Source organism: Hemitrygon akajei, chromosome 10 (genome assembly GCF_048418815.1).
Source record: "Hemitrygon akajei chromosome 10, sHemAka1.3, whole genome shotgun sequence".
In the NCBI taxonomy this organism is placed as follows: Eukaryota; Metazoa; Chordata; class Chondrichthyes; order Myliobatiformes; family Dasyatidae; genus Hemitrygon; species Hemitrygon akajei.
In genome coordinates this window covers 146,306,948-146,334,730 of record NC_133133.1, presented here as the reverse complement: position 1 = coordinate 146,334,730, position 27,783 = coordinate 146,306,948, and the positions used below count along the sequence as shown (strand labels likewise).

Sequence of the window (27,783 nt, the reverse complement as noted above, 5' to 3'; positions counted from 1 at the left end):
TCAGCAAAACCCATGTGAAAAGCAGCCAACAAGTTCACCACCTCTCCAATCCTGACATTGCATTATAGAACTGCTAGTAACTTCCAGCAAGTTCAGCCTATTGTTCTAATTGCTTGATCCAATGCAACTTGCTAGCACCGCAGTTTGTACCCAACTACTGAATATTTAAATAAACAGTATCCTTTTAAGCGTAAAGTTCAATGTATACATTGTTCCTTCAATGACTAAAATTACATTAAATGATGGCGTGCTTTTTTATTGTAGTTTCTGCATTATTAAATGTACCAACACAAATCTGTAAGAAGAATTTTGTTAGGCGTTTAACTTAAAACTAACTTGTGAATACTTCGCTTCATTAATACAGTGTATTGCCATAAATGTCTTTGGAGTGGTATTTCTTTATTTTGAAAGCACAGCAGTGGATCTCAGAACATCTGCAAAGGATTCATCGATATTTCTAAAATAAACCTTTTCTCAAGTATTAATTATAATTTGCTCAATTATAATTAATTTGTTCAAGACCTCAAATACATTAAATGGTCAAGGCTGTGGATTATGTCATCTTATGCTGCAGTGTCAAATTTATTGTTGCTATTAAAGTACATAATGCTGCTACGATGAGAACATTTTTATCTGTATTCTGCTTGTATAAAGTGTTTGAGATTTGAATGCGGCTTTTATAAGTCACACTGGAACATCACGCAGCATTGTCATAAAGATATTAACCTTTTGACGGTCAAGTATGATTTGTAGTCATGAGCATATTAAAAAATTACTGACCTAACTATGGTACGCAGTTTATTTAAAGTGGACTGAAATAATCCACAGAAAATCCCTGGATGCCGTGTCAATCATCAGGTATTTGTGAGAAATTTCTGATCTTATAAAGTTGTTGTGTAGAGTACATATCAGCTCAGCCTTGCAAGAAAAGAGAGAATAAAGGACATACGAAATAGAAGTTGAAAAAGGCACATCTGCCTCTCATGCCCATTGTGTCATTTAGTGCAACAGTTGATCTTGTACTTTAAGGTCACACTTATCAATATTGTTTGAGAGATTTTCAGATATTAGAAGAATTAATGTTGACTATACTCAAGTAACTGAACCTTCACAGCCACTTGGATAGAGAATTTTGAAGACTTACTACATTCCTGACGAAAATCCTTTTCATTTTAGTCCTGAATAGCCAGCCCATTATTTTGGGACTGCATCTCCTCATACTAGAGATCCCAGAGAGGGGAAACATCAAACCCACACCCACCTCATTAAACTTTGTAGGGATTTAGTGTGTTTAATGAGATCACATTTAATTATTTTGAACTCAAGAGAGCCTAGGCTATGTCTGCTTGAACACTCCTCAGATTATCTAAGTTGTTATTCCAAGAATTGCTCATGAACCTTCACTACACTTCTTCCATTGCAAGTATCCATAAAAAGGGAGCCCAGTACTCAGATATAGTCTTACCAGGGCCATATATAGATAGATAGATAGACACTTTATTGATCCCAAAGGAATTTACAGTGTCACAGTAACATTACATGTGCACAAGTATACAAATATTAGAAGACAAGCCAGAAAGAATGGCCAGAAAGAGGAGGGGGTCATCACTTCCCCAGCTATAAGTTGACACATTATAGAACCTAATGGCTGAGGGTAAGAATGACCTCATATCGCACTCTTTGGAGTAGTGCAGTTGTCTTAGTCTATTACTAAAAGTGCTCCTCTGTTCAGCTAAGGTGGCCAGCAGAGAGTGAGAAACATTGTCCAGAATTGCCAGGATTTTCCATAGGGTCCTTTGTTCTATCACAGTCTTCAGTGTGTCTAGTTTGACTTCTATAACAAAGCCAACCTTTGTAATCAGTTTATTGAGCCTGTGTTGATGCCATTACCACAGCCTACCAGTGCATAGAAGATTGTAATGGTGACAACAGACTGGTAGAGCATGTGAAGGAGAGGCCTGCATACTCCAAAGGACCTCAATCTCCTCTAGAAGTAGAGGTGACTCTGGCCCTCTTGTACACAATCTCTGTGTTGATGCTCCATTCAAGTCTGTCATCCAGGTGCACCCCCAGGTACTTGTTGGTCCTCACCACATCCACATCCTCACCATCAGTAGTAACAGTGCACGACATTTCCACTCTTCCACACCCCCCGTGTAAAGAAATTTCTCCTCATTTCAGTCCTAAAGAGACTTCACCCTCATCTGAGGCTGTGACCCCTGTTTCTACATACTTCACCCAGAGGAAACATTCTCACTAATCCTTTTGGGGTCATATAATGTGTCTGGTGCTCCTGGTGTGGCTTCCTATATATCAGTGAGACCTGACGTATATTGGGAGACCGCTTCGCCGAGCACCTACGCCAGAAGAAGGGGGATCACCCATTTAAATTCCACTGCCATGATTGAATAACTTGCAGTGTTTGCAGGTTCTGAAGCTTGAGAGAATGCAAGGGTAGGGGACATTGCATGAATACTGAGCCCCAATCTGATTGATTGTATTATTGTACTTGGTGCAGGCCTTTGCCGTTCTGCAATCCCCCCCGTGTTGTACGAACTCTTGTCAGAAGCTGCAGTTACATTAGAATGAGTTTCCCAGGCTGCACCCATATAGCATGTCCTCTTTGAGAATTGCAGGTTGCCTTTAATCAGTGTTAACTAACTTCAGTAGTCTAACTGTGCACATAATTGTCCCCCCTTGTTGCACAAAAGCAATCAGTAGCAATGTTAGTGATGGTTGAACACCGAAATTGAAAGAGCAATATGAGAACATGTTATTGTTAGTGATATGTGGCTGAATGATGATAATAACCAGTTCATTTTAAATGAGTTAATAGCTCCATTAAAATAATTGATAAAGGTACTGGATAAGCTTTTCTCCAAATTTTCAGTCATATCCAGCATATATTTTAAAACTTAAAAAAAACAGAAAGCATTTGTAATGCTATGTAACCAGAATCATAGAACTTTGCAGCAAAAGGGAAAACATTTGGCCCACAGAGTTTGTGCAAGCTCATTTGTAAAACTCCCAGGTTAATCCTCCTCCAATTTATGGATTACTGCCTTTCGTATTACGTAAGTATTCGGCCAATCCTTCTGAGAGATAAACTCCTTCATTTGTGTCATAAATGTGTATTGCCTTATTTGGAAATGGTGCCCCTTGGTTTTAGTATCCCCATGAGGAATGACATCCTCTCATGTAAAGGGTGTGATAACGAATCAGAATCAGGTTTATTACTGACATATGTTGTGAAATGTGTTGCCTGTGTAACAGTACAGTGTAATACATAAAAAATAGCACAAGCTGTGTCAGAAGAAGGAGCAATAATTTGGAGATACATTGAATCTTAAATTACCAGGAGAGGGAAAAAGGACCAGAAATGTGAGGTATGGGACTGAAATGTGTTGAGTCAATAGTACTGCTGAGTTTTGAGATCACGTTGAGTTTCATCAGGAAAAGTAAAGGGAGCCAGAGACAGGTCAGAATGAGATGGGCGAGAGATTGAAGAGAGTGGCAAACATAAATTCAGGTCCCCCACACATACAAAAGTTTTTTGTAAAATAATCACCCAATCTATATTTAGTTCCTATGATTTAACATTGACTGAATGCAGTACACTAGACTGGAAGAAGTTAACAGTGTTTCACGTTGAAACTGGTTGGGTCCCTGGGTGGTGGGAAAGGGTAGTTATAGTTTAAGAGTCTTCAATATTATCAATACTTAAAGCTGTCTTTGTCCATGCCAAATAATATAAAACATGTAATCATTTGAAAAGCTGCAACAGGAGCATATCAGGACATTGCGCTGACCAAAATGCTGATTTGAATGCCCCTTCATCTTCAAATGAAGTACAGTTGGCCCTCCTTATCTGCGAGAGATTGGCTCCGAGACCCCCCGCGGATACCGAAAAACACGGATGCTCAAATCCCTTATTTAACCTGGCTCAGTGCGGTGGTCTTTAGGACCCAGCAGAACCCCGGACTTTATTTAACATGTCAGTGCGGTGGACATTAGGACCTGGCAGTGTAGCTCTGAATCTGCAGTGTTTCTGTTCACGAAAATAATCATGATCACGATTGAAAATAAGGTGGAAGTAATAAAGCGATTGGAAAGAGGTGAAACGCCATTGGTCATCGGAAAAGCGTTAGGTTACAGTCGGTCAACGATCGGAACAATTTTAATGGAGCATGTGAAAGGCCCTGCCCCGATGAAAGCTACAATTATTACTAAGCAACGCAGTGGTTTAATTATTGAAATACGTATGTTTCTTAAGTGTTTTATATGTATAGAAAGGTAAAATATGTACTATATACTAAGAAAAACGTTTGACTAACTGACACTAAATAATACCGGATGTACCTGTTCCGACTTCAAATCTGACTTAAAGACGGACTGAGGAATGGAACTTGTTCATAACTCGGGGACTGCCTGTACTTAAGTCATTCCTAGATTACTTATAATACCTAATACAATGTAAATGCTATGTAAATAGTTATTATACTGTATTGTTTAGGGAAAATGACAAGGAAAAATAGTCTGTACATGCTCAAACAACAAATGCTGGAGAGAGAACTTTCGGGTTTTCCCGATCCGCGGTTGGTTGAATCCGCGTATGCAGAATCAGCGGATAAGGAGGGCCGACTGTAGTCGTAATTTTTGCCCAATGGAGAACTCAAGTGAATATTCCATATATTGAAGGAGGTCATCTAAAATACTCTGGCAGCTCAGGAGACTGAAGGGATTTGACCCCATTGTGTTATAAATTATTGGAAAATATGCATGTAATTCTACTACGTACTTAAATAGTTTAGAGAGGTAAAGGAATTATTGACTATGTAATGTGAGAGTTTGAAATCTTTAAACCCTGCAATTCTGGATAGTGCGCCTGAATACCAAATATATGTTCAACTGTTTGGAGAGAAGCAGTATACATGGCTAAAGAGAAGGTCATGCCTGATGATTGAGTGTTTGAGGAGATGGTAAATTTGATGGATGGGTTGCCCACAAGGCACAGTGTGAAATCCCTCATAAAATCCCATTTTTAAAGTTCATAGAGTTGAAAGAAAACTATTGAGTTGGTTAGAAAATTGGGGCAGAGCCCAGAGACATCAGGATAAATGGGCAAATAGCCAGTTTGGCATGAAACAAGAATCTGTGTTGGATGACAATTTTTAACCATATCAATAAAAGATGGAAGGGAAAGGAATCCGTTCACATACATTGATGAGAAACAGTGGCAACATTTTGGATAATAATTAAGAAAGCATTAAGTTGCAAAGAAATTTTAATGGATAGAGCAAATCATCAGAATGGTAAAACATGCGTTTCAGTCTGGGTGATCTTGAGGTTATTAACTTTGAATATAGAACAGAAGAGAGTACTTTCTACATTGTGAAAAACTGGCAGTGGAGGTTTGGAGACCTAAAGGTCCATATACATGGACAGGTGTAGAAAATGAAGACCTACGATGGGCAGTGAAGTTACTCTACCGCCTGTTTACAAAATATTGATCAGACCACACCTGGAATTCTTTGAGGCAGTTCTGGATACTTTAGATCAGGAAGAATATATTTCACAGAATGATACTTCTTTCCATGAAGCACTTACCAGGTATATCAGTGTTAATGCACGTGGTTAATTTACCCATTTTCCTACAGATTCTCTTTATCCATTTCCCACTGTTGCCATCACTACCCATGGGTTTCAGAGAAGGATTGCCATGCTTTTTTTAAAATATGAGGTGGTAATAAGTAAGACCTTGACAGTATCAGTACAAGAGAAGCTATTCACATTTTTCACTGGAGAAGTCTTTGAAGGATGCTGCAATAGAGTTATATTGCATGTTCTATTCACACCGGCTCCCAAACTCCCCCACAGACTGAGCACATTGTGTTCATCAAGGTCGTAACAACCTGTGACGTTGAGTCTCAAGATCTAATTAGCTGCAGAAATCTGTGTAAAAGAAATCACTGATGCTTTGTTTTCTTCAGTAAACAACTTCATTTCCAAACTCATGGCAATTGACAACAGCTTGGGAGAGTATTTTTCTTAAACTTGAGTAGTTAATTTCACAAAGGGTGTTTAGGTACACTTGTCTGGCCCTGCATGCTGCAGTCCACAGCACCCGTACCTATATGAATAGATAACTATTTGTCAATGACAGTACTGAATGCTGTACGTTAGTGTTTTTTTATCATAGAGAAACATAGAAAACCTTCTGCACAATACAGGCCCTTCAGCCCACAAAGCTGTGCTGAACATGTCCCTACCTTAGAAATTACCCACGGTTACCCTTAGCCCTCTATTTTTCTGAGCTCCATGTACCTGTCCAGGAGTCTCTTAAAAGACCCTATCGTATCCGCCTCCACCACCGTTGCTGGCAGCCCATTCCACGCACTCACCACGCTCTGCGTAAAAAAACTTATCCCTGATATCTCCTCTGTACCTACTTCCAAGCACCTTAAAACTGTGCCCCCTCATACTAGCCATTTCAGCCCTGGGAAAAAGCCTCTGACTATCCACATGATCAATACCTCTCAACATCCTATACACCTCTAACAGGTCACCTCTCATCCTCCGTCGCTCCAAGGAGAAAAGGCCGAGTTCACTCAACCTATTCTCATAAGGCATGCTCCCCAATCCAGGCAATCATGGCAGAAGTAACAGTGCTTTCATTTGAAGTAACAATATATCACACCTGATGATGCCAAACAAGTTGAGATTGTGAATACTGAAAAAGATGTAATAAGACTTCAAGGTAATATAGACAAGCTAAGTGAGAGGCAGAAGGAATATAACAGGGAAAGATGCAAGATCATTTGCTTGTCCTGACAAAACATGAAGATTAGATGCTGTTGATAATCAAACAGTGCTAAGTGAGCTTGTTTACTGAAAATGCCCTAATATTGTACATAGTATACCGCAATAAGTGCCAGCGTACAAGTAATTGGTATGAGCAGCTGGTGTCTATCACAAGTCCTGGTTATGTGACCACTGACACCAGGCAGGCAATCTCTGCAGAGAATTGGTAACAGCTGGAATCACCCATTTTGTAAGACACTGCCCAGAAGAAGGCAGTGACAAACTACTACTGTAGAAGCATCTGTCAAGAACAATCTTGGTCACCACGATTACCCATTTCATAGGACATGGCATATAATGAACGGATATATTTGCCTTAGAGGGAGTGAAGTGGAGATTCACTCTGACTGGTTCCAGGAATGGTGAACTTGCCCTTTCAGAGATTTAGCAGACCAGACAAGTATTCTTTCAAGGTTAGCAGAATGAGAGGTGATCTCCAGTCCTGCTGAAGGGTCTCAGCCTGAAACGTCGACTGTACTCCTTTCCATAGATGCTGCCCGACCTGCTGAGTTACTCCAGCATTTTGCGTGTGTTGCTCTGGATTTCCAGCATCTGCAGACTTCCTCATGTTTATAATACCTCTTCTTATTCAGCACACTCATCCTCTACCCTTCCTCCTCCCAGACTCCATCCAGACAGTGACAGAACAGCGAAAAGGAAAGATAAAATGTGAGAACACGATCTAATAATTGCAGACACTAGCCATGGAGTTGAGGTGACAGGCAGCACTTGCCTGTAGTGAGACACTCACTACAGTCAGCTTACCACCTGAGAGGGGTAAACAGTCACCCACCCAAATCCCTGCAGTGAAATGGCACGGGTAGAGGACTTGGATGAGAATGCTAACGTGACAGTTTACGGTGGGAAACTGACGAACACCTTGTGCTTTAGAAAGTCTGCCAGAAAGCATACACGGAATATCAAGGAGACGAGGGACTCCAGCAACAAGCTGACACAAAGTTTAGTGCAGTTTAGAGATTGCCCTTCTCAGTGTAGGAGCAATAGGCAACTTTATTAACACATTTGGTGGCCACTACTGTCCTTTGCCTCTGCTTACACTAATCCCGGCTCAGACACTTGCCGTGCAATCCCAGACTACTGCCATCGTGGCTGCGGATACCGCTGCTGAGCGGAGCTCCCGGGATGTCACAGCAAGATGCCTTCCAACAGGGTAACAGGATCGCCCAAGGTGCGGCCCCTAATCTCCATAAAGCACAAATCTGGTTAGGGGTAGGATCGCAAATATTGTCAGGGCAACAATATCTGCGATCCCACCCTTGCCCTTTGCGGTTGCCTGCTGAGAGTCATTCAAAGGTGCAGTGCGATTCTAAGCCAGTACAGTCCACAGCTGTCCAATCTGTTCTCAACGTCTGCTGAATTTGTACTCGTTCACGCTGCAGTCACTAGCATAGCAGGGCTTGTATGAGCACTAAGGGAGTGACTGGAAAGCATACATGGGGTACTTGGCTGTATCTGATTTATCAGTTTAGTTTTTACTCTCTTTTTACGGCCACTGGGTACATTCTAACTTTGACAAGTAGGGTGGCTGGGATTGCGCCTGTGAAGTGCACAGTCAGAATAGCTGCTCTCAGACTGCCCGGCTAGGGATGAGTTTGCTATGTTCCCTCTCGCTCCTCCTGCTCTGCACCGACTTCGTACGGCAAGGTCTGCGCCCGTGCAAATTGTGACAAGGTGCAACACGCAGCAAAGCACAACAAACTTTTCAAAGGTCTTTATTGCCTAAAATGCTGAGGTTCCTCCAGAATGTTCCAGAACATGCCAGTCCTCTACTCAGTTAGATTGGATGGAGCATGGTATTTGTTGTACTTCAAGTTCCTCGGCATCCACATCACCGAGGACCCCATGTGGTCTGTACACACCGGCTGTGTGGTGAAAAAGGCACAACAGCGCCTCTTTCACCTCAGACGGTTGAGCAAGTTTGGGATGGGCCCCCAGATCCTAAGAACTTTCTACAGGGGCGCAATTGAGAGCATCCTGACTGGCTGCATCATTGCCTGGTATGGAAAATGTACCTCCCTTAATCGCAGGATTCTGCAGAGAGTGGTGCGGACAGCCCAGCACATCTGTAATTGTGAACTTACAATGATCCAGGACATTTACAAGGACAGGTGTGTAAAAAGGGCCTGAAGGATCACTGGGGACCCGAATCACCCCAACCACGATCTATTCTAGCTGCTATCATCCAGGAAATGGGACCGCAGCATAGAAGCCAGGACCAACAGGGTCCAGGACAGCTTTTTCCACCAGGCCATCAGACTGATTAACTCACACTGATCTGAGTGCATTTCTGTGTTACATTGACTGTCCTATTTATTATAAATTGCTATGATTGCACATTTCACATTTAGACAGACATAACGCAAAGATGATTACTCCTCATGTATGTGAAGGATGTAAGAAATGAGGTCAATTCAATTCAAATGCCTCCAGGTAAGGTTGCGTATCAGAGTCAAGAGCTACAGGATAGGATGACAGCTCTTCTCATTAAGTGTCCACCCTTTCATGCGGTATGCTGGCTCAGATATGTACAGCACCGTGAACTGGTGCAGAATGGTGACTGCTTCATGGACACCCGGAATCAACTGTTCCGATACACCCTGAAGCATTACGTAAAACCTATACGTTCTGGGTCTTGAAGTTCATCCCCAATGTGACAAAAGCATATTTGATGCAACTCTGCACATTCGAGAAGCCCCCAGTCTTGTCAAAACCATAGAACCCCTCATCCCATTGTCTTCAGCAAGAGAGATCAGACAAATGCGATTCACTTGGAGTAAAGAAAAACTGTGATATCCCACACAACAGGCTGCAGCTTGTTATGCTGGACAGAGGCAGGTGTGTAAAAGTAACTTTAACAGTGAGTAGTGAAGTGGTTCTGGCCCCGTTGTTATGAAAGTTCTCTCAACCATATTTCATTGAGGACCTCTTAACTGTATTGGAGTTACGTCAGTCTTTGCTCTATAACAGGGTAGATGTAGTAGAATTCATCTCAGAAAGTCTCTGATGGAAGCAGCCTGCTCTATGCCCCTTTTTCTCTATTCTCCTGCTTTACCTCGGCCCTGCCTTTAGTCTCCTCATTCTCTGTATCATGCTGCAGTCCTGGGGCCGTGATCAGCCCCCACTGCTTCTCCAAGGTGTTGTGCATTGCACCTTGTCTGAAACAGTTGGCACAGCCTATGCTCCTTGCATGCATGCACAAAAGATAAATTGCACAAATGTTGACTTTGGTAGTGCCCCCACACAACTTAACTTTGCAGCCTCTTACTTATTTTCAAACTAGCCGAAGGTCCACATTATAAAGCAGTGTAAAGAAAAGTAAGAGATCATTTATAATCACACAAATCTCGAAGAAGGATGGCCAAAATGTAGTAGTTTCCGGGTACTGACTGCATTATTCTTTGATCTCATTGCAGATTTCCAAGATACTTCATGGAGCTCAGATGAAGAAAAGTGATCTCGTCAAAATGTGCAAATTCAATAGGGTAATGGTAATGGGGAGTCCAGAACCTGAGAAAAAGCCTCCGGATAATAGATCTTTGGTACTGAAAGGAGGAACCTTTCAGTGTTGTGAAATCTGGAATTTGTGTTGTGAATCTCAATCTGTGTTGTGAATCTCTGGAATTTTCTCCCTAACTGTGTGAATGCCGAGTTATTGCTTATGCTCAAGGTCAAGCTCAAGTGTAGGGCAAACCAAACAGGCAGGAAGATGGAGCTGAGGCCAGCGATCAGATCAGCCATGATCTTTATGGGTGGTGGAGCAGGCTTAAGAGGGGCATAGGCTGTACTCTATTTCTTACCTTATTACGGTTTCACAATTCCTATTCTTTCTCAGTCACACTTAACTGCTTGATGCAATAGCTCGTGCACATTCTACTCCATTTCAAAATGTTAATTTCCAAAGCCAAATTGAGCCTGCAAACAGTACCATAAGGTGCTTTTTGTATACTCGCTGCCCCATAGTTTCTAAATATATCTTATTACTTATTGTTCAATGGCCTCTGAACACAATGGTTCAAACCTTGCATGGTAAATTACTTACAATCTTAGGATCTGTGTATAGATACAGAATTATCCCTACTGCTGTCAGCTGTCTTCAGTATTTTCCAAGAATTTGTTCCAACATTGAACAACTTCTGGAGTCTTGCTGTGTGGCCTGAATTAGCTGTAGTTCCTTAACTTTAACGTTGCGGAATCTGCTCAAGCAATCTGCAGCAGCTTTGACCTGACACAAAACAAACTCTCTATTCACATATTTAATTCACATTTTTTAAGAAACTAGTTGAGATTTTGTTTTTTTTCCCCCAGAGTCTTTTAATATTTTTAAATTGTTTCATTTGCTTTGAATTGTTAGAATAGTTTTAGAATGTTTCAAATGATCAGAGATATTCAGATGTGACAGTGTTTTATTATGGCTTTCTAAGCTTTCTTTCAGCTGCTTCATGGGCCGAGCAGTCCTGCTCCTCCTTCCTGCCCCATATACCCCCAATTTCATACACATGGCCTTGCTAGCTGAGAGGAGCTTACCATCAAGGATAGTCAACTGGCCAAACTGACCGTCAAATGGACTTGTGGGGTCCTTGAAATGTTAGCCCAGATTTAGCTTGTCAGTAGTAGAAGGTTCTACATCACCAAGAATTAATCATTAAACACACTGCATTAATCTCTGAGCATTAATTATTAAACAATTTACTCATTTTTTTGTATCTGACGTATTAATGGTACGTGGAAGCGGACAAGGCGGAGCACTGGACTTGTATTAATAAGGAAATACCTAAAAGATTATGAAATGCATGCACACAGAACATAACATTGGGTACGCATGCACAAACCCCTCTAAATTTAAATTTCAGTCTATGGCCCAAAGTGCAAATTAGAGTGAATATTGAGATTAAAAACTTAAAATGTTCACCCACTCATTTAATAAAACACCCCACTAACTGGTTCATTACTTACTCTTCATTAAGCAGACTGCTATGCAAAATTTTAAGGTAGTATAAAACCTCTTTAAAAATTGCTCTGGGAATTCATCTTTCCAATATCTTCGACCTTCAACTAAAAATAATTCAGGACTACAAAAGCATGAATATACATAAATGATGTTTCTGAAGTATTCATGTGAAACCTTCATCAGGATTCATTGTGAGCAGGATTACAACCTTAACATTAATCAATCCTTAAGTGTCTCAAAGATTTCTTCTCTCTCTGAAAGCAGCATTTATTATCTTTCTCTAACTACCCGAGAAGACAATGATGCTTATACACTGGGAGAAGACCAAAGCACTGTTAGATAAAGAGTTACTTAAAAAGGAGATTTGTGGTGGTCACTATTTGGAAAGTCATCCTAGCAGTTATAGACAACACTGCAGCCATGGTATTATGGTGATGGACAGGGGGAGCATTTAAGATCCCATCCAAACCTAATGACTTTTTTAAAAAAGTAGCACCAGCCTTCCTCGTACCTTCCCATAATCAATTTTTATCCGAACCAGGATCTTAACTTTTATTTTTATGGTGACATCATCATCATAATCATCATCTTCCCAGGTAAAAAATGCAAAACACTCACTTAGTATTTAGTTGTGCTACCAGAGCAGGCTAGCATTTTGTTCTCCAGTCAATCCTCCTCTCACTGCTTTTACTATTTACATAAGGAACAATTTTGGGGAAGTACAGGCAGTCCCCAGGTTATGAAAGGCTTTCATTCTTCAGAGGTGTCCTTAAGGGTTTTTTCTGTATGTCAGAATGTTTGTTTTCCGTAGTAACCTGTATTGTATCGTTCTCTATATATACTTGCTAGAATTCTTTCCTTTTGTTGAATAATCAGCCTAACATCACCAACAATTAAACTAATAGAATATATACTACTTCTTAGCCATTAATGAATGCCATAATACATTTTATTATTATTACAGCTTTAAAAATGCTTTAAAAGTGGGCAGTTTTTTTGTAAAGTCAGGTTATTCATAACCTTGGGAGCACATGTAGTATCAAAAGCTGACCAGTGTTTTCTAAAACAAAAGCCTATTCACAAAAGAAAGCTCAAAATGCCCAAGTGTAGTGCAAAACAAGTAATTATGCTAAAAATGTAAAGGGCCACACACTTGCAACTTCAGTTGTAGATTTTCCCAATCTCCTTTCACTAATAATGATGGAACAAAGAAACATAAGTGTACAAAAGACTAAAAGGGCATAGAATATATGAATGTACAAGATTTATTTTCTAAAGAGCTCTGGGGGTATGCAACCCTTCACTCTGAAAATTGTTATTTTTGACATTTGGTATGTTTTTTCTGCATTTTGGAATTCACAATAGATCAACTGACCTATTCCACCCTGTCTCTGCAAACCTGTCCACAATCCTAATGATTACAGATGGTTACATGAACAAAGTAATTAATAATTTTGAAATAACCAAGAAAGACTAATATTGAAATAAAAACAGAAAGCTGAAGCAATAAAGTTAAATGAGCTATTAAGTGTCAATGTATAAAGATGTACAAAACCCATTTCCAGAAAAGTTGGGATATTTTCCAAAATGCAATAAAAACAAAAATCTGTGATATGTTAATTCATGTGAACCCTTATTTAACTGACAAAAGTACAAAGAAAAGATTTTCAATAGTTTTACTGACCAACTTAATTGTATTTTGTAAATATACACAAATTTAGAATTTGATAGCTGCAACACACTCAACAAAAGTTGGGACAGAGGCATGTTTACCATTGTGTTACATCACCTTTCCTTTTAATTACACTTTTTAATCCTTTTGGAACTGAGGATACTAATTGTAGTAGATTTGCAATTGGAAATTTTGTCCATTCTTGCTTGATATAAGACTTCAGCTGCTCAAAAGTCCATTGTCTCCGTTGTCTGATTCTCCTCTTCATGATGCGCCATACATTTTCAATAGGAGATAGATCTGGACTGGAAGCAGGCCAGTCAAGCACACGCACTCTGTGTCTACAAAGCCACGCTGTTGTAGTCTGTGCAGAATGTGGTCTGGCATTGTCCTGCTGAAATAAGCATGGACGTCCCGGGAAGAGACGTCGCCTTGATGGCAACATATGTCTCTCTAAAATCCTAATATACGCCTCAGAGTCAATGGTACCTTCACATACATGCAACTCACCCATGCCGTGGGCACTGATGCACCCCCATACCATCACAGATGCTGGCTTTTGCACCTTTCGCTGATAACAATCAGGATGGTCGTTTTCATCTTTGGCACGGAGAATTTGACGCCCGTTTTTTCCGAGAACTAGCTGAAATGTGGACTCATCTGACCACAGCACACGGTTCCACAGTCTTTCGGTCCATCTGAGATGAGCCCGGGCCCAGAGAACTCGCCGGCGTTTCTGCATAGAGTTGATGTATGGCTTCCTCCTTGCGTAATACAGTTTCAAGTTGCATTTCTGGATGCAGCGACGGACTGTGTTAAGTGACAATGGTTTTCCGAAGTACTCCCGAGCCCAGCTGGCTATAATTGTCACAGCAGCGTGATGGTTTCTTAGGCAGTGCTGCCTGAGGGCTCGAAGATCACGCGCATTCAACAGTGGTTTCCGACCTTGCCCTTTATGCACTGAGATGTCTCTGAATTCTCTGAATCTTTTCACAATATTATGTACTGTAGGTGTTGAAAGACCTAAATTCTCTGCAATCTTGCGTTGAGAAATGTTCATTTTGAACTAACAATTCTCTCATGAATTTTGGCACAAAGGGGTGAGCCACGACCCATCCTTGCTTGCAAAGACTGAGCCTTTGATGGACGCTACTTTTATACCCAGTCATGATACCTCACCTGCTATCAATTAGCCTGCTTAATGTGGAGTCTTCCAAACCGGTGTTACTTGAATATTCTGTGCACTTTTCAATCTTATTTTAACTCTGTCCCAACTTTTGTTGAGTGTGTTGCAGCCATCAAATTCTAAATTTGTGTATATTTACAAAATACAATTAAGTTGTTCAGTAAAACTATTGAAAATCTTTTCTTTGTACTTTTGTCAGTTAATTAAAGGTTCACGTGAATTAACATATGACAGATTTTTGTTTTTATTGCATTTTGGAAAATATCCCAACTTTTCTGGAAATGGGGTTTGTATATTTTATTAACCATCATTTCAGTTTGTGCTCGAAATTTGGGAATGTTGGAAAAGTTGTGAAAAGCCCTTGTTCTCCTGGTTAAGGTGAGCTTACCTAAAATTCAACCAAGGACGATGAAGGAATGATGATATACAACCCTGTCAGGATCATAAGTGACATGAAGCAGATGATAGGGGCCCTGCAACACTGGGCCACACCTCCCTCTCCCGTCCCACATCCATAATAAATGATTTCGCTGCCTGGTCCCAGCAACAATGAGGCCTCCTGGCCAGGCCTGAGTGAACCCATGAAGCTGACAGAGTGAGCAGTTCAAAACAGCCCAATGGCATTCTGACAGAATCACAGATGGCACTTCATCAGAATTAACACATGCAAATTAAATAGTAATAGTAAGTGGGGGGAAAAAAACTTACTTTCATTTACATTTTCATGAGGGTTAAAATGAAGAGGTGTGCTAGTGTCAAGGGACCAGGTACAAAATTGCATCCAGTCCCTGAGCTCAGGTTGTTATGGAATTTCCCCCACCCCCACTACCCCCACCAAATTTAACGGTGGGTCTGGAGACAGAGTAGGAGCTTTGTTGCACCAGTGTTTGAACTCCATCAAGTTCCATTCTTCCCTGTTGCAGCGAGCAGGTGTGGAAATCTGTGCAGTGCGCTCTGTACAATGCAGCTCACTGGCCGTCCTCTGGAGGCCTGTCAGCTAACCATCCATATGATCTGGCTTGGTATTACTCATTCTGATTATTGGTAGAAAAACACTGCCTGTATCTGTGCACAGCAGGGCCAGGATAACATCCGTGAATGGTGGACGGCAGTCAATGACCCGCTCAACAATCCCACCAAAATTCAAAGGCACTGCCATTATTGAGTCTCCTAACATTAATATCTTGGGAATCAATAATTATGGGATGCTTTATTGCACCAAGTATTTCAGTAATAAGCATTCAGAGAATAGAAATGTTTTGCAAGTGTCTCACTTCCTAGCTATTCAAATCTGCCAAGTTACAAGCCTCATGTTCTGGATACAATTAAATAGTTACCACTGACTAAAATAACACTGAAGTAGTTCATAATATCATGTAAAGATCGGTCAAAGAATTAAGTTACTTACAGCATAATTATTTAACTCTGAGTTGTAATTTCTTTTTCTGTGAAGCTACTTTGAATTAATGTGAGAGTTTCAATGTAAAATCATAAGTAGTTTTAGTTGAAGCTGTATAACCTAGGGATGAAATACAGTTAGAAACAACAGGAAGGCAGAATGTATGCAGATGCATTAACTTATCAGGTGTTTAATAACAACCTGCAAATTATAGGGATTTTAGTAATACTTGGATTAGCTATTAGAAAAGGCCACTATTAACACAGAAGATGTTCAGTTTTAGTATCTCTCATAGCTGCTTGAACGGGTTCATTGAATTTTTAACTAGTCTCAGCCAACTAGCTTTGTTCATGTTGATTCATGATTTCAATTTCTTGTCAGGTTAACCTAGATGTTTTTCACCCCTATGTTCATGCCCCCAATGAGTATTCAGGGTCATTTACAAACAGGTACCTGTACATAAGGTCAATAAGCTGTACGAAACACAAAACACTTACACATCAGTACAACCAAATGGACTGCATCAATGCAAACAACATGGGGTGTAATTCAGATGTTATATCATTCAAAGTAATTAAATGAATAAAGAAAATCTACTACAGATTTTCAACTAATTTCAGCAAAATGAACAGGTTTGCCAAGTTCTATTTTTGAGATAATTCTTATTAACAGTGACCAAAACAGTAGGTTTCCTGACACATTACAATTTAATGTACACTCAGTGGCCACTTTATTAGTTAGGTACCTCCTGTACCTAATAAGGCAGCCACTGAGTGTATGTTCATGGTCTTCTGCTGCTGTAGCCCATCCACTTCAATGTTCCATGCACAAGGCACTTTCTCCCTCAGAACTACTGCTCACTGGAATTTTTTTTTGTTTTCCCCACTATTCTCTGACAACTTTATAGAGACTGCCACGCAAGAGATCAACAGTTTCTGAGATACTCAAACCACCCTGTCTGCAACAACAATCAACCCATGGTGAAAGTCACTTCGATCACATTTCTTCCCCATTCTGATGTTTGGTCTGAACAACAACTGAACCTCTTGACCATGTCTGCATGCTTTTATGCACTGAGTTGCTGGCACATGATTGGCTGATCAGATATTTGCACTAACGAGCAGATGTAAGGTGTACCAAATAAAGTTACCACTGAGTGTATATTCAAATATTAGTGACCTGAGCTTTACTAACATAAGCCGTTATCAATAAAAATTGCATTTATAAAGGGAGTTACACAAGACAAAGTCTCCATGTATCATTGAGGAATATATATCATGGAGAAAGAGGGAAAACAGGCAAAGGCTGAGAGAGGAAAGCGCAGAAGAGAATGGGAAGGAAGAGGACACAAATAGACATTTTCATTGAAATATCCATTTTAAAGATATAATTAAACTTAAAGGCCATCCCAAAGAACTGCAAGCCGAAGTATTTTGTGCAGAACTTTCAGCAGTTGAAATCATGAGTTTTGAAGACGGACTTACAGAGAGCGACAGAAAAAAAACTTTTAAAAGAATCTCAAAAAATAGTACGGCAAAGTTTTATGGAGGCTAAGGAATACACAGGTGATGGCATGGTGAAGAACACTGCAGGGGTGGTGAGGAAGGAATTCAGGTTAAGAAGATTTTGAATTCAGAGATTTGGAGACCAGATAGCCAAAAGATAAATGCAAACTACTAATAAACACTCCATTCTGGCATAGATATTAAGCTATTCTCATAAATTTGTCAGTCACGCAGGAATAACACACGGATTTCATATTTTCAAATAGGGCTTAGATGGTAGAACTGAGCAGAAGACGAACTGATCATATTTTACGTATAACGGAGCAGGATTAATAATACCTGGGCTGTGGACCAAACAAACAATTATTATTGACGAATGCGGTTTCCCTTTGAATATCAGTCTTCATTGCTTGCTAGTTAAATTTTGCTTTAGAAGAACTGGGATGTAATGGGGAACTCAATAGCGCATATTTTAAACAGGTCACCATTTTAAACACGGGGTAGAAAATATTTTCCCCAAAATTCCACTCAGGCTGGACCAGGGATGCAGTAACAGAGTTCTGCCAGTGAGAGGCAACATTCACTACAGGTTAGATCGGGCATTTGTTTACTTTTCGATCATCACCCGGAGTTCTGCGGATGAACAAACTTGGTACTGAATCAGGAACTTGAGTGCGATTGGTTACCTAGAGTCTCTTCTTCCTCGGTTCCGTGCTTATTCAAAACCTCGTTAAATTTCATAAAATGACTTTTTTTTTTAGCAAAAATTACACACTTTCACAGAATGGCACAAGGAATGGAGCACTGGATCGGGCTATTGTCTTAAAAGTCATTTCTACGCCTCCACGTCCACCTCCTGCCTCATCTAACTACCACCGCGGAATCTTCTTTCTTTTGACATTACTTGCTTAGCTACAACACTGTTGGTTCAACCACTTCTTACAGCATCAAGTTAACATTATCCGCACTCTCAGTTCTTCTGGATTCCCTATTTGATTTTTGGTGACGATCCTGAATTAGTGGCTTCTGGTCTAATTCGTCGCCACACTTTGAAACATTGTTATCGACTTGATAAATGCAGTGTGACTGTAAAGGCCTGTAGTAGATCACCACCAGCACCAACCCCGATCCTTTGTTTTCAATAGAACCATCCCTTTAATTGAAAAATCAAAACGAAATTGCAGATGCTGGAAATTTTACACAAGAACAGAACATCTTGGAAACAAACAGTAGGTCAGGTAGTATCAGTGGAAAGAGAAACAGACGCTTCATAACGTAATTTCTAATTCTCTCCGTTATGACGAAGGGTCTTTGACCTGAAACAATGCCTCCATTTCTTTTGCACAGATAGTGCCTGATCTAATGAGCATTTTCTGTTACATTCTTCACATTTAGCTATATCTTATTTATGGTACCACCCTTGTAAATCTTATTTGCAACCTCTGATGTCTGTAGGTCGGTTTTACCAAGTTTTAGTCTAAGTTCTTTGTTTCAATTGTAACGCTCGCAACTATAAGCTAAGTTTTTGGTTTTGAATTGGCATTACTAACCAGAAATTAACATGTTAGGGTTTGTGCGCTGTCATCCATTTCTATTTCCCATTTTAATTCTTATCTTCCAAATGTGGCTTTTCTCCAACATCTATACTTTTGTTGAAAATCACTTCCAATTACACAGCCAAGTTCGCTGAAGGCGATTTTTGATCCTTTTAACTCTTATCCTTCTAACTTTGGCAAATTTATAAGAAGAAAGCGACCTTGAATCTAAAGTCCATGAATGAATGTAAATCACAAATGGCTCTAGCACTGAATCCTTTCAAATCTCACTTCCCACCTTCAGGTCACTTGGAACAGCTATCCTTCCGTCGCTCTTGGTGTCAGTACCTTATCTACCCCCCCCCCCCCCCCGTTTATCCCCTGGCCTCGCATTACTCAGGTGTCTCTCACCTGGAACCCCATGGAAATCTGGGTAAATCACAATGATCAATTACCCTTGTCTACTCATTTTGTAATCTCCATTGGTTAGACTTCCCCTCTTTGAGACCCATTCCACGACTATCCATTCAGTTATGTTTCATTGCGAGATATTTTCTATACTCTCCTTTCAAAGAGACGTGTTATTTTTATCGCTGATGATCTGACTAGCCATTGCTAACTTTCAGTTCTGTCTACAAACGAGTACAATGGAAAATCGTCGGCAATTGTTCCAAGACCTGCACGGTATGGTTCACGAAAATCCCCAACAGGTCTGACAAATTTAGTCTGTCTCTCTAACCGGCACTGGAAATAGCCTCTGATCTCTTTGGTAGATATAAAACTCAACTGGGAGCAAATCAGAATATTACACCCAATAAGATTAGTTTGTCATTTTATTTTGAGGGAGATAAATTCGGCACCTTATGCCCCTTTCAGAAGTTCCTTAATTTGTGCTCAGCTCATTGCACGGTGATAGCTAACTGGCACATTGAGGATGCAGAGCGGCGCACCGCTAAATGGAAACCCTTACTTTGCGAGAGAAATGGAGGGGTCTAGTCTGGATCTGGGCCGCTATCTGGCTTAGCGCAGACCTGTTTTTAATCAACTGTACTAGACATCATTGTCCCCTTTATTGACTTCATCTGAACCAGTTAAAGTACCTCCACGCTTCACCTATCTTGGGTTAGTGTGGAACCGCACGTCGGGAGAAACCTTCTGCCGCCTTTAAAATAAAGTGATTTATGACGTTCACTTCAATGGTTGAAAGAATACTGTATTGCGTTACTTCAACCAAAACCATGTTATTCAACATTCTCCCGTATTTGGTAAATGAAATGATCGTGTAAATCTGATAACCACGATGCTTTACCTAGGCGCACGCAATCAGCGCCAGTTTAACGTGTTTCATTACAAAGGCTCCAAGGAAAGTTTTGAGACCCATCTTCCCCTAAACTGCGGGCACGATCTGCGACATTTTGTGAGCGCTGATCCAGAGCTCGGTGTGTTTTTGTTTTAATTTCTTCACAGAGCACTTTAGTCAGCCGGGAAATGTGCTGGAGCGACGGCCTGGTCCCCGCACACCATTCCCCTTTCTGCCCTCCCCCAAACAAGGACACAGCCGCTACATATGAGATAGGGGGAAGGTCACTAAACCCACCCTGGGCCTCCCCGACACACGGGAATCAATTTCACAAGTCGTATCCCAGTCAGTGAAGCCGGCAGAGATCATTCGTCAGTCTAGTGTTCCAGCGTTTTAATCGAAGTGTGCCGTATTTTAATGTTCTCAAGCCTTCCAGCCAACAAAACCCACAAGCGTAGGCTGCCTCGCCTCTCGCAGCCAACCAACGGCTGCGGCGTTACAGATGGAGGGCACATTCCGAGAAGAAACTGACTTCTCCCATTAAAAAAAATCGTTCTTAATGTTTGTTATCCTCTCAACAAAGGAAGATCTTGGGGGCAGGCAGCGGCGAACGTCCGCCTGGATGCAAATTTTCCACAAATGAGAACTGGATTTTACAGACCGATACTTTGGCAAAGGGAACCCCAGAGGTTAGGCTCTTTGCAGCGAAGTTCAAACTAGGCAAAAGCTAACAGAAACAGTACTTGTAAAATGTGTATTCGCGAATGAACCAAAACCCAACCGTGACTTAAAATCCATTAAAGTTGCATGAAATATCTGAACGAATGTATTGTGCACAAGGAGGTAAGTGCAAGCCAGTGTATTGAACGAGAGTTTTAAATGGCGCGGCTGCAATGCAAATAAATTCCACTAACACCGATGATTGTTTACACGGGGTTCCCATTCCACCTCAGCTGTTCGGGTGAAGCACTCCCTCAAAATGTTCTGAAGAGGTGAACGGAAACATATAGCAAACACAACCATATTCTTTTAAAAAAAAGTTAGATGGCATCCTTTGGGGTAATTATAAATTAAAATGTAACAAGAGCACATGTGAACTAATTGGATTGAGGGAGAAAGGCATCTTATTAAATGCTGTTTCAACTCTGCAAACACGCATCTCCTGGCATAATAAAACAAACACCAGTGTAGCCGGAGAACAATACAGTACTGCATCTTTTCCGTAACATTCTCCTCTCAAGTGCAAACAACCTACAGGAATTGCGTGGCAACGGTTCATTCATTCATGTTTGAATCTTCATTAAACAGCACGGAGGGACCCGCACACTCACCTGCATTTCCAGCTCCGAGTTACTGGTAAATTTCCAGGCTCTTTAAACCAATCAGAATTCTTTTCTTGAAAAGCAGTGTATTGGATGGCAATAAAACTGTTAAGGATGAAAATGCCCACGGAGTTGGTTCTCAGGATTCCAAGTCAGTACGAGGACTGAAGCTGGCTTGTGTGAGCATGTTGCACCTGTTATTGAAGCTCTTTCAGGTTGGGAGCCATAACTCCAGAGCAACACCAGCCCAGAGAGATCGGCGCTCCTCCGCCAGTACTTCCACTCACTTACTTCCCACTCACACGCATTCGGCCAATCTCTGTCCCTTCCTACTCTGGCTGGTTTTCTCTCCCTCCAGATTTGTCACTTTCCGTCCTGGAGTCCTTTTGATCCTACCCCTGCCTTATGACACGTTACTTTTTGGGTTTTCGAGCACTGAATCTGAGATTTTAATTTTGATTAATACCGTACCTTCCTTTTGGTAGATGAGGAGCAGTGCTAGTTCCTTCTCAAATCGAGTGTCACTTCATCTGTTCGGCACCGTTTCAGTCTACCAGACCTGTACGTCAGAGCCTGGTTTGGTTGCACCGCGGTCCAGCCATTTCACGGTCAGCTGTCCACATGAATTGCAGAAAAAAAACGTGAACTTACTTGGAACAGCTCGCAGGGCGCTCACGATTTTCTCACCGATTCGGCTTTGTTTTGTTCTAAGCAGCCTTGTCTAAAGACAGCGTACAGATTCAACCCTTACTCCCAGTCTACCGACTTGCGATCGCTTGTGTTTCTTTCCGAGTTCCCTGTTACCACTAACGGGTTCTTTTGCTGCACACAAGTACCCCTTAGTTCGACAAAGTAACTCATCCAACACTGAAATAATTGCGTTTGGTTTACGGTCACTTGCAGCCGGGTCCGGGTTTAACACTGACGTGCATAGCTGAGGATGGAAACTTCTGCAAACTTTCGTAGGAGTTTACAGCAACTTTTTTTCCCCCCTGTATTTCAATCCCCTCTCTCTAACTGGCGCGATTTCTTTCCTGCCTTTGGATCTGTGGAAGTTCGAGTCGCTTCTGTTCGATCTTTGAGCAGGAGATATTGTCCTTTCCCTCGGCTCCTGTGTGACGAGCTCCGGTGGTTGGAGGTCAAGCTGCTTAAGTGAAGCAGACTCGATACGCAAGGCGCTGCTCGCTGACTTCAACTGAACGCAGCTCAACGCGGCTACCTGAGCCAGAGAGCCGCGCCTGCGCAGTCATCGCCCCCGCTGCTCTGCGCACAGCCCAGTGACAGGTTAGCGTCTTAAAACGAGACTGCCCCGGATCTCGAATTATATCCAAGTAATTTACAATAAAAACCGATGTACTATTAGTATCAAAACTTAATTAAAATCTTATGAGGAGGGAAAGTTAGTATTGATACATTTTATCATAAGTATATGCGAAAAAAGGTTAAGGTTTCAAGTTTCGGTGTACTTTGCTATCGGTGCTGTTTTAAAGTTGGCCACGTTCTTCTCCAATAACGACATGAGTAGAAAATAATGCGCAAATCAAGTAGATAAAGATAATTTAAAAGACAGCTTCAATTTTACCTCACTTCGCCATATACACTACATAACCACATCCAAAATTATCCTGATATTCCCGTCATCTCCCTTGTCCAGTCTTCGAGTCTTCAACTCCCGTTTTTTTTTATTCGTCAGGTTAATATCGTTGGTTGAAATCTTTATCTGAAGCATTCAAATTACTCCAGAATGAGAAGTTAGAAAGTCATATCTGTTGATAGAATTGTGAGACATTGCTAACCGAATGTACAGCAGCGCAATTCCTGGGGGAGCAAACTCAAATTTACTGATTTTGACCACAATATCGATCTTGTTTTGAATGATCGATTGTAAGAAGCTTCAACAACTTTCTGATAAGTTTAAGTCTTTCAAACGCTCTACTTCCTTTCATGGTTTGGTGAACGATTGTATTCGAGCACACAGAAGTACAGTTCATTATTTTTCAAATGAATCTCTAAACCAACCTATTGTTAGTGATTACGAATGTAATGTGTAGGTCCTTTCAAACATCAACACAGGTGAAAGCAGAAACATGGAATATATTTGTAAATACATAGGGGTGCCCATTATATATGTGCATATCTGTAAGAGTACACACACCTACAGCTGCGACATTCATACATGAAAGTGGACCTTACCTATGTGGATATAAGCATGTCGTGATGTCTATTGATACCGGTCTGTACTTTAAAACAAATCAATGCACCAAGTTGCATCTGTGGCTTGCTCCTTGTATGCCATTCAGGCGCTTGATAAATTGTTTTGTGTTTGTTACCTTACAGAAGTGGCCACAGGTCAAAAAGTGTTTAACCAAATGTGAAGCATTCGGGACATGCGAAAACTCTTAAACAGATCAGGTCTTCTCGTCTACATGCAATTCTCATGTCGCTGCGAAATAAGCATTCTCTGAAGACCCGACTCAATAGTTTTACTGGATCTTTTGCAGAAAATTGATCTTCCTGCTCAAAGTTCAAGACAAAAAAAAAACATACGTCTGCACTGTACGGAGAAACACATTTGGATATACCTTGGCGTGTCAATGAATTTTTAATAATCTTACTAAATATGGCATTAACCAAATATAAATGGACCCGACTCTTACATTTTGTAGAGACGACGCAAAGTTATTAACTGGCCGTGAACAACAGCTTTTAACTATTATTGTTGAACGATGTTTGAATTTAAAAAAGACAGCGCCAGTGGAATTTCATTATCGCATTTGTTTTATTTCCCCCAATTACACCTTGGAGACATGATATCTGTTGGATCTCTAAGTAAATTTAAAATCCCTGTCCTCCTTTATTCACTTCTGCCGAATGAATGATGCTCAAATAGTGCGTAGCAAGCTAACAAATGATTCCCGATTCTTGGAATGTTTAAACAAAGTTGCTGATACCATTAATTCCTCAAATAAACAAGTAATAAGTAACAAAGAATTGTGTATTTGGTTCCAAGAATCAATTAGTATCTCTGCCGTAAATTTCATTTATGCGTTAAGAGATTAACGAACCAGCTGTTGGTTTTGAAATGGCGAGGATGGGTTATACATAATAATCTTCAGAAGGATTTCTTGTTTGAATCAAAGCAGGAACTAAGACTGTTTATCTTCCCCCCCCCCCCACCCCCCGCAGTCTGTTACATTGAAACAATAGTAAACAGTCGACAGCTATCCAAAGTAATCTCATTCCACATTCTGTGTCTTCATAATGACAAGGAAGAGGACGAAGGAACAGGTGCAATGGAATACAGTAGTGTTCTGCGGCAATAATTCTAGGATGGCTGGTCAGCCCACTTTATCCGGTATGTTTCAATCCTATGATCCTTGGAACTTTTAAAAGGAGAAGGGCGTTGTGGAAAGCGTAGGGATAACAATGTGTTAAGAAATTCCGCTTTGAGTGTACTTCACAAAATAAATCATGACATTCTTCATTTATCGGGAAATGTTTTATTGGGCGTTAAGAGATAATGTAGAATTTCACATTATTGGTATCTAACTCTTGATTTTGTGACTTGAGCTGTTCTACTGATACCAAGAAACATCCAGTGGAACCAGAGGCCGCTGGTCTAAAATCATAATTTGTTTATAACCGGGGTTGCATTCATTGTTGAGAGCAACTTAGCAAATGAGCTGTTTTATTCAATACTTTATCTAGAAGATTTTCTTTAATGATTCAATTCAGTTGTTGTAAAACACGGTACTGCAGTCATTGCGAACTTGCGAATTTGGAAAAGACATTGCACATCACTAAAACACGCTATAACCAAGGTTGACGTGTAATCAGTTTTACTGCTCAACTAAACTCAGTAATATTAATCTCGAAATACATATTGGCCACGACTTTTGAAGATGGCGGGATCTCCGACCTGCCTAAAATGGGCAAGGTTTGACACCTCATCTCAAAGCTGGCATTTGCGCACATACAATGTTCTTCCAGTACATATGTCCCATTATGTTGACTCAGACTAAACTGGAGAAAAACTGCTTATCTAAGTTAACTTATGTGTTAGGATATCAAATCCAAAATGAACTAGAACTTAGTTAGGATAATAGCATTTTTTCCCGCATGACTCTATAGGACTCTACGGAAACCCCAGAACCCACGGAACTGGAGTAGAAGAAATCTCCTTCAACCTCGAGCAAATGTAACAGAGGTTAGGCTCTTTATTGACTGTTCGTAGAACTATTTTGTCAGTTCAGGTACAACACACATTGTCGTTGTTCTTACTAACGTTATTCATCCCGAGATTCAGGTGGGAATATTCCGTGCCCGCCCTGCGGAAGAATCCCGCGTGAAGCGGTTCGATATGGCTCCACGCCCTAAGGTGGCGCTCTCTTATTTAAACCAGATAAGACAGATACGTGGAAAAGTAATTCCAAAGTAAGGCATTTGCAAACACTTGTAGCCCTGTCGATAGCTAGTCTTTGGTCTCGTCTGCTTCCGCGTGTAAACTTCTGTTTCTGTAGACACATTAACTTCATGGTTAAGAGGGAGGAAATAAAACTCTACCGTTCAAACCACTACAGCATCAAACTCATTATTTTAAACTCATCCTACATCCAGAGTTACATTCTCCTTTGTAACGGGTTAGAATGGAGGACGCATTATCCATAATCTGACTTATTTTGAAAAAGATATTTCAATGCCTCCAAGCATTTGAATGTGTGGAGGGCATTGGTAGATTTGCCGTATCCCAATGACTAATTTGGCAGTGTACTAGGATTTTGTTCTTGAACTAGGATTTTCATTCAACTTGTTTGATGCCGTTGGCAAGTCAAATCGCGTCAATTCAGAAAACGTGCAAATTTGGTTAAACGGGATTCCTCTTCACCAACTCCCCTCCCCCATTCAAAGAGCTCGTCCTATAGACGGTCTGAGTGGACGTGGATTTGGAGTTGGTTCTTCTTCTAAATATCAGCCGCTTCATTTCCAAGAATCTACATTTAAAATAATGTCCTAACAAAATCATTTTGTTAACCACCTTAATACAATGACCAAAACAACAATTGCTGTAGTTTCCTCAACACGGCCTTAATTCAGTTGCATAGAATTCCATTTTAAACCGAGCCGCAATCCTTCCCCTCCACTCAATTTATAAAAGTGAAGGAGCTGGAGAAATCACGTCACATCTCTGCACCAACTCTTGTTCACTTAGATGAGCTTTAACATGGTAACGAGCCTACCTATTGCGGACGTTTGTAAGAGTTTAGCCAATTTGATACAAAAAATGACAAGGTATGGAGATAGTTCATGGCAATTCCAATACTTTACATTTTAAGTTGCACGGTGTCGTGAAAGGGCAACAGGTTTGTGAACGTGCAATCCGAATTTCCCGCATTTCCAAAGAACCAACTGTGCAACTTCCTTCTTCCAGTTACTTTACTTAATACATACCAGAATAACTACCATACTAATGTGTTTTGTCAGTCATAGAACGATGAGTTTTTATTTTTGTAAGAGCTGATACAGACAGAAAATAAGCGACTGGCGGTCTGTTTCCCATCTGACTGATGTTTAGTTCATCAGAACAATGTACTGCATAAGACTGAAATAAAAAAAAACAAGTTTTAAGAAATGGTGTGATAAAAGATCGAGTAATAGGAACAAACTTTATGGCGTTCGCGCATATAATTATGGACACTTTGTCTAGCATCCCGAAATAATTATCAGGGCTAATTATTAACTTGGAGAATCTAGCAAGAACATTAATTTCATTCGACACTCAAAACGGAATTGTCTTGGTCATTAAAACAACCAGACTTTAAATGTTGCTCTTAATGATGAAACTATATTACCCTACATTAGGACACACGGCTATTTCCGTTCATGTGCTGTCCAAATTAGAATTCAAGGGAATGTAAATCTATTTTCCTTTGTAATTGGACGTCAGATGAACTACAATAATATTGCTGAGTGGTAGGGCTTACAGTCGAGGGATTTATGAATAAGGATTTATGAAATGTTAACAGAACATTTTAAA

General features: G+C 40.6%; 1 protein-coding gene across 3 annotated transcripts in view; it reads right to left on the bottom strand.

Moving 5' to 3' along the window:
- wnt5b (wingless-type MMTV integration site family, member 5b) overlaps nt 1–22,958 on the bottom strand; it is a 136,361-nt gene extending 113,403 nt beyond the window's left edge. The window contains exon 1 of one of the 3 annotated variants that reach the window (XM_073059269.1): nt 21,759–22,958. In XM_073059269.1, coding sequence (XP_072915370.1) covers nt 21,759–21,764 — 6 coding nt within the window. In that variant the 5' untranslated portion in view covers nt 21,765–22,958. The remainder of the gene's footprint in view (nt 1–21,758) is intronic. The other 2 variants (XM_073059270.1, XM_073059271.1) reach the window with 2 other exon arrangements.
- Nucleotides 22,959–27,783: the final 4,825 nt, after the last annotated feature.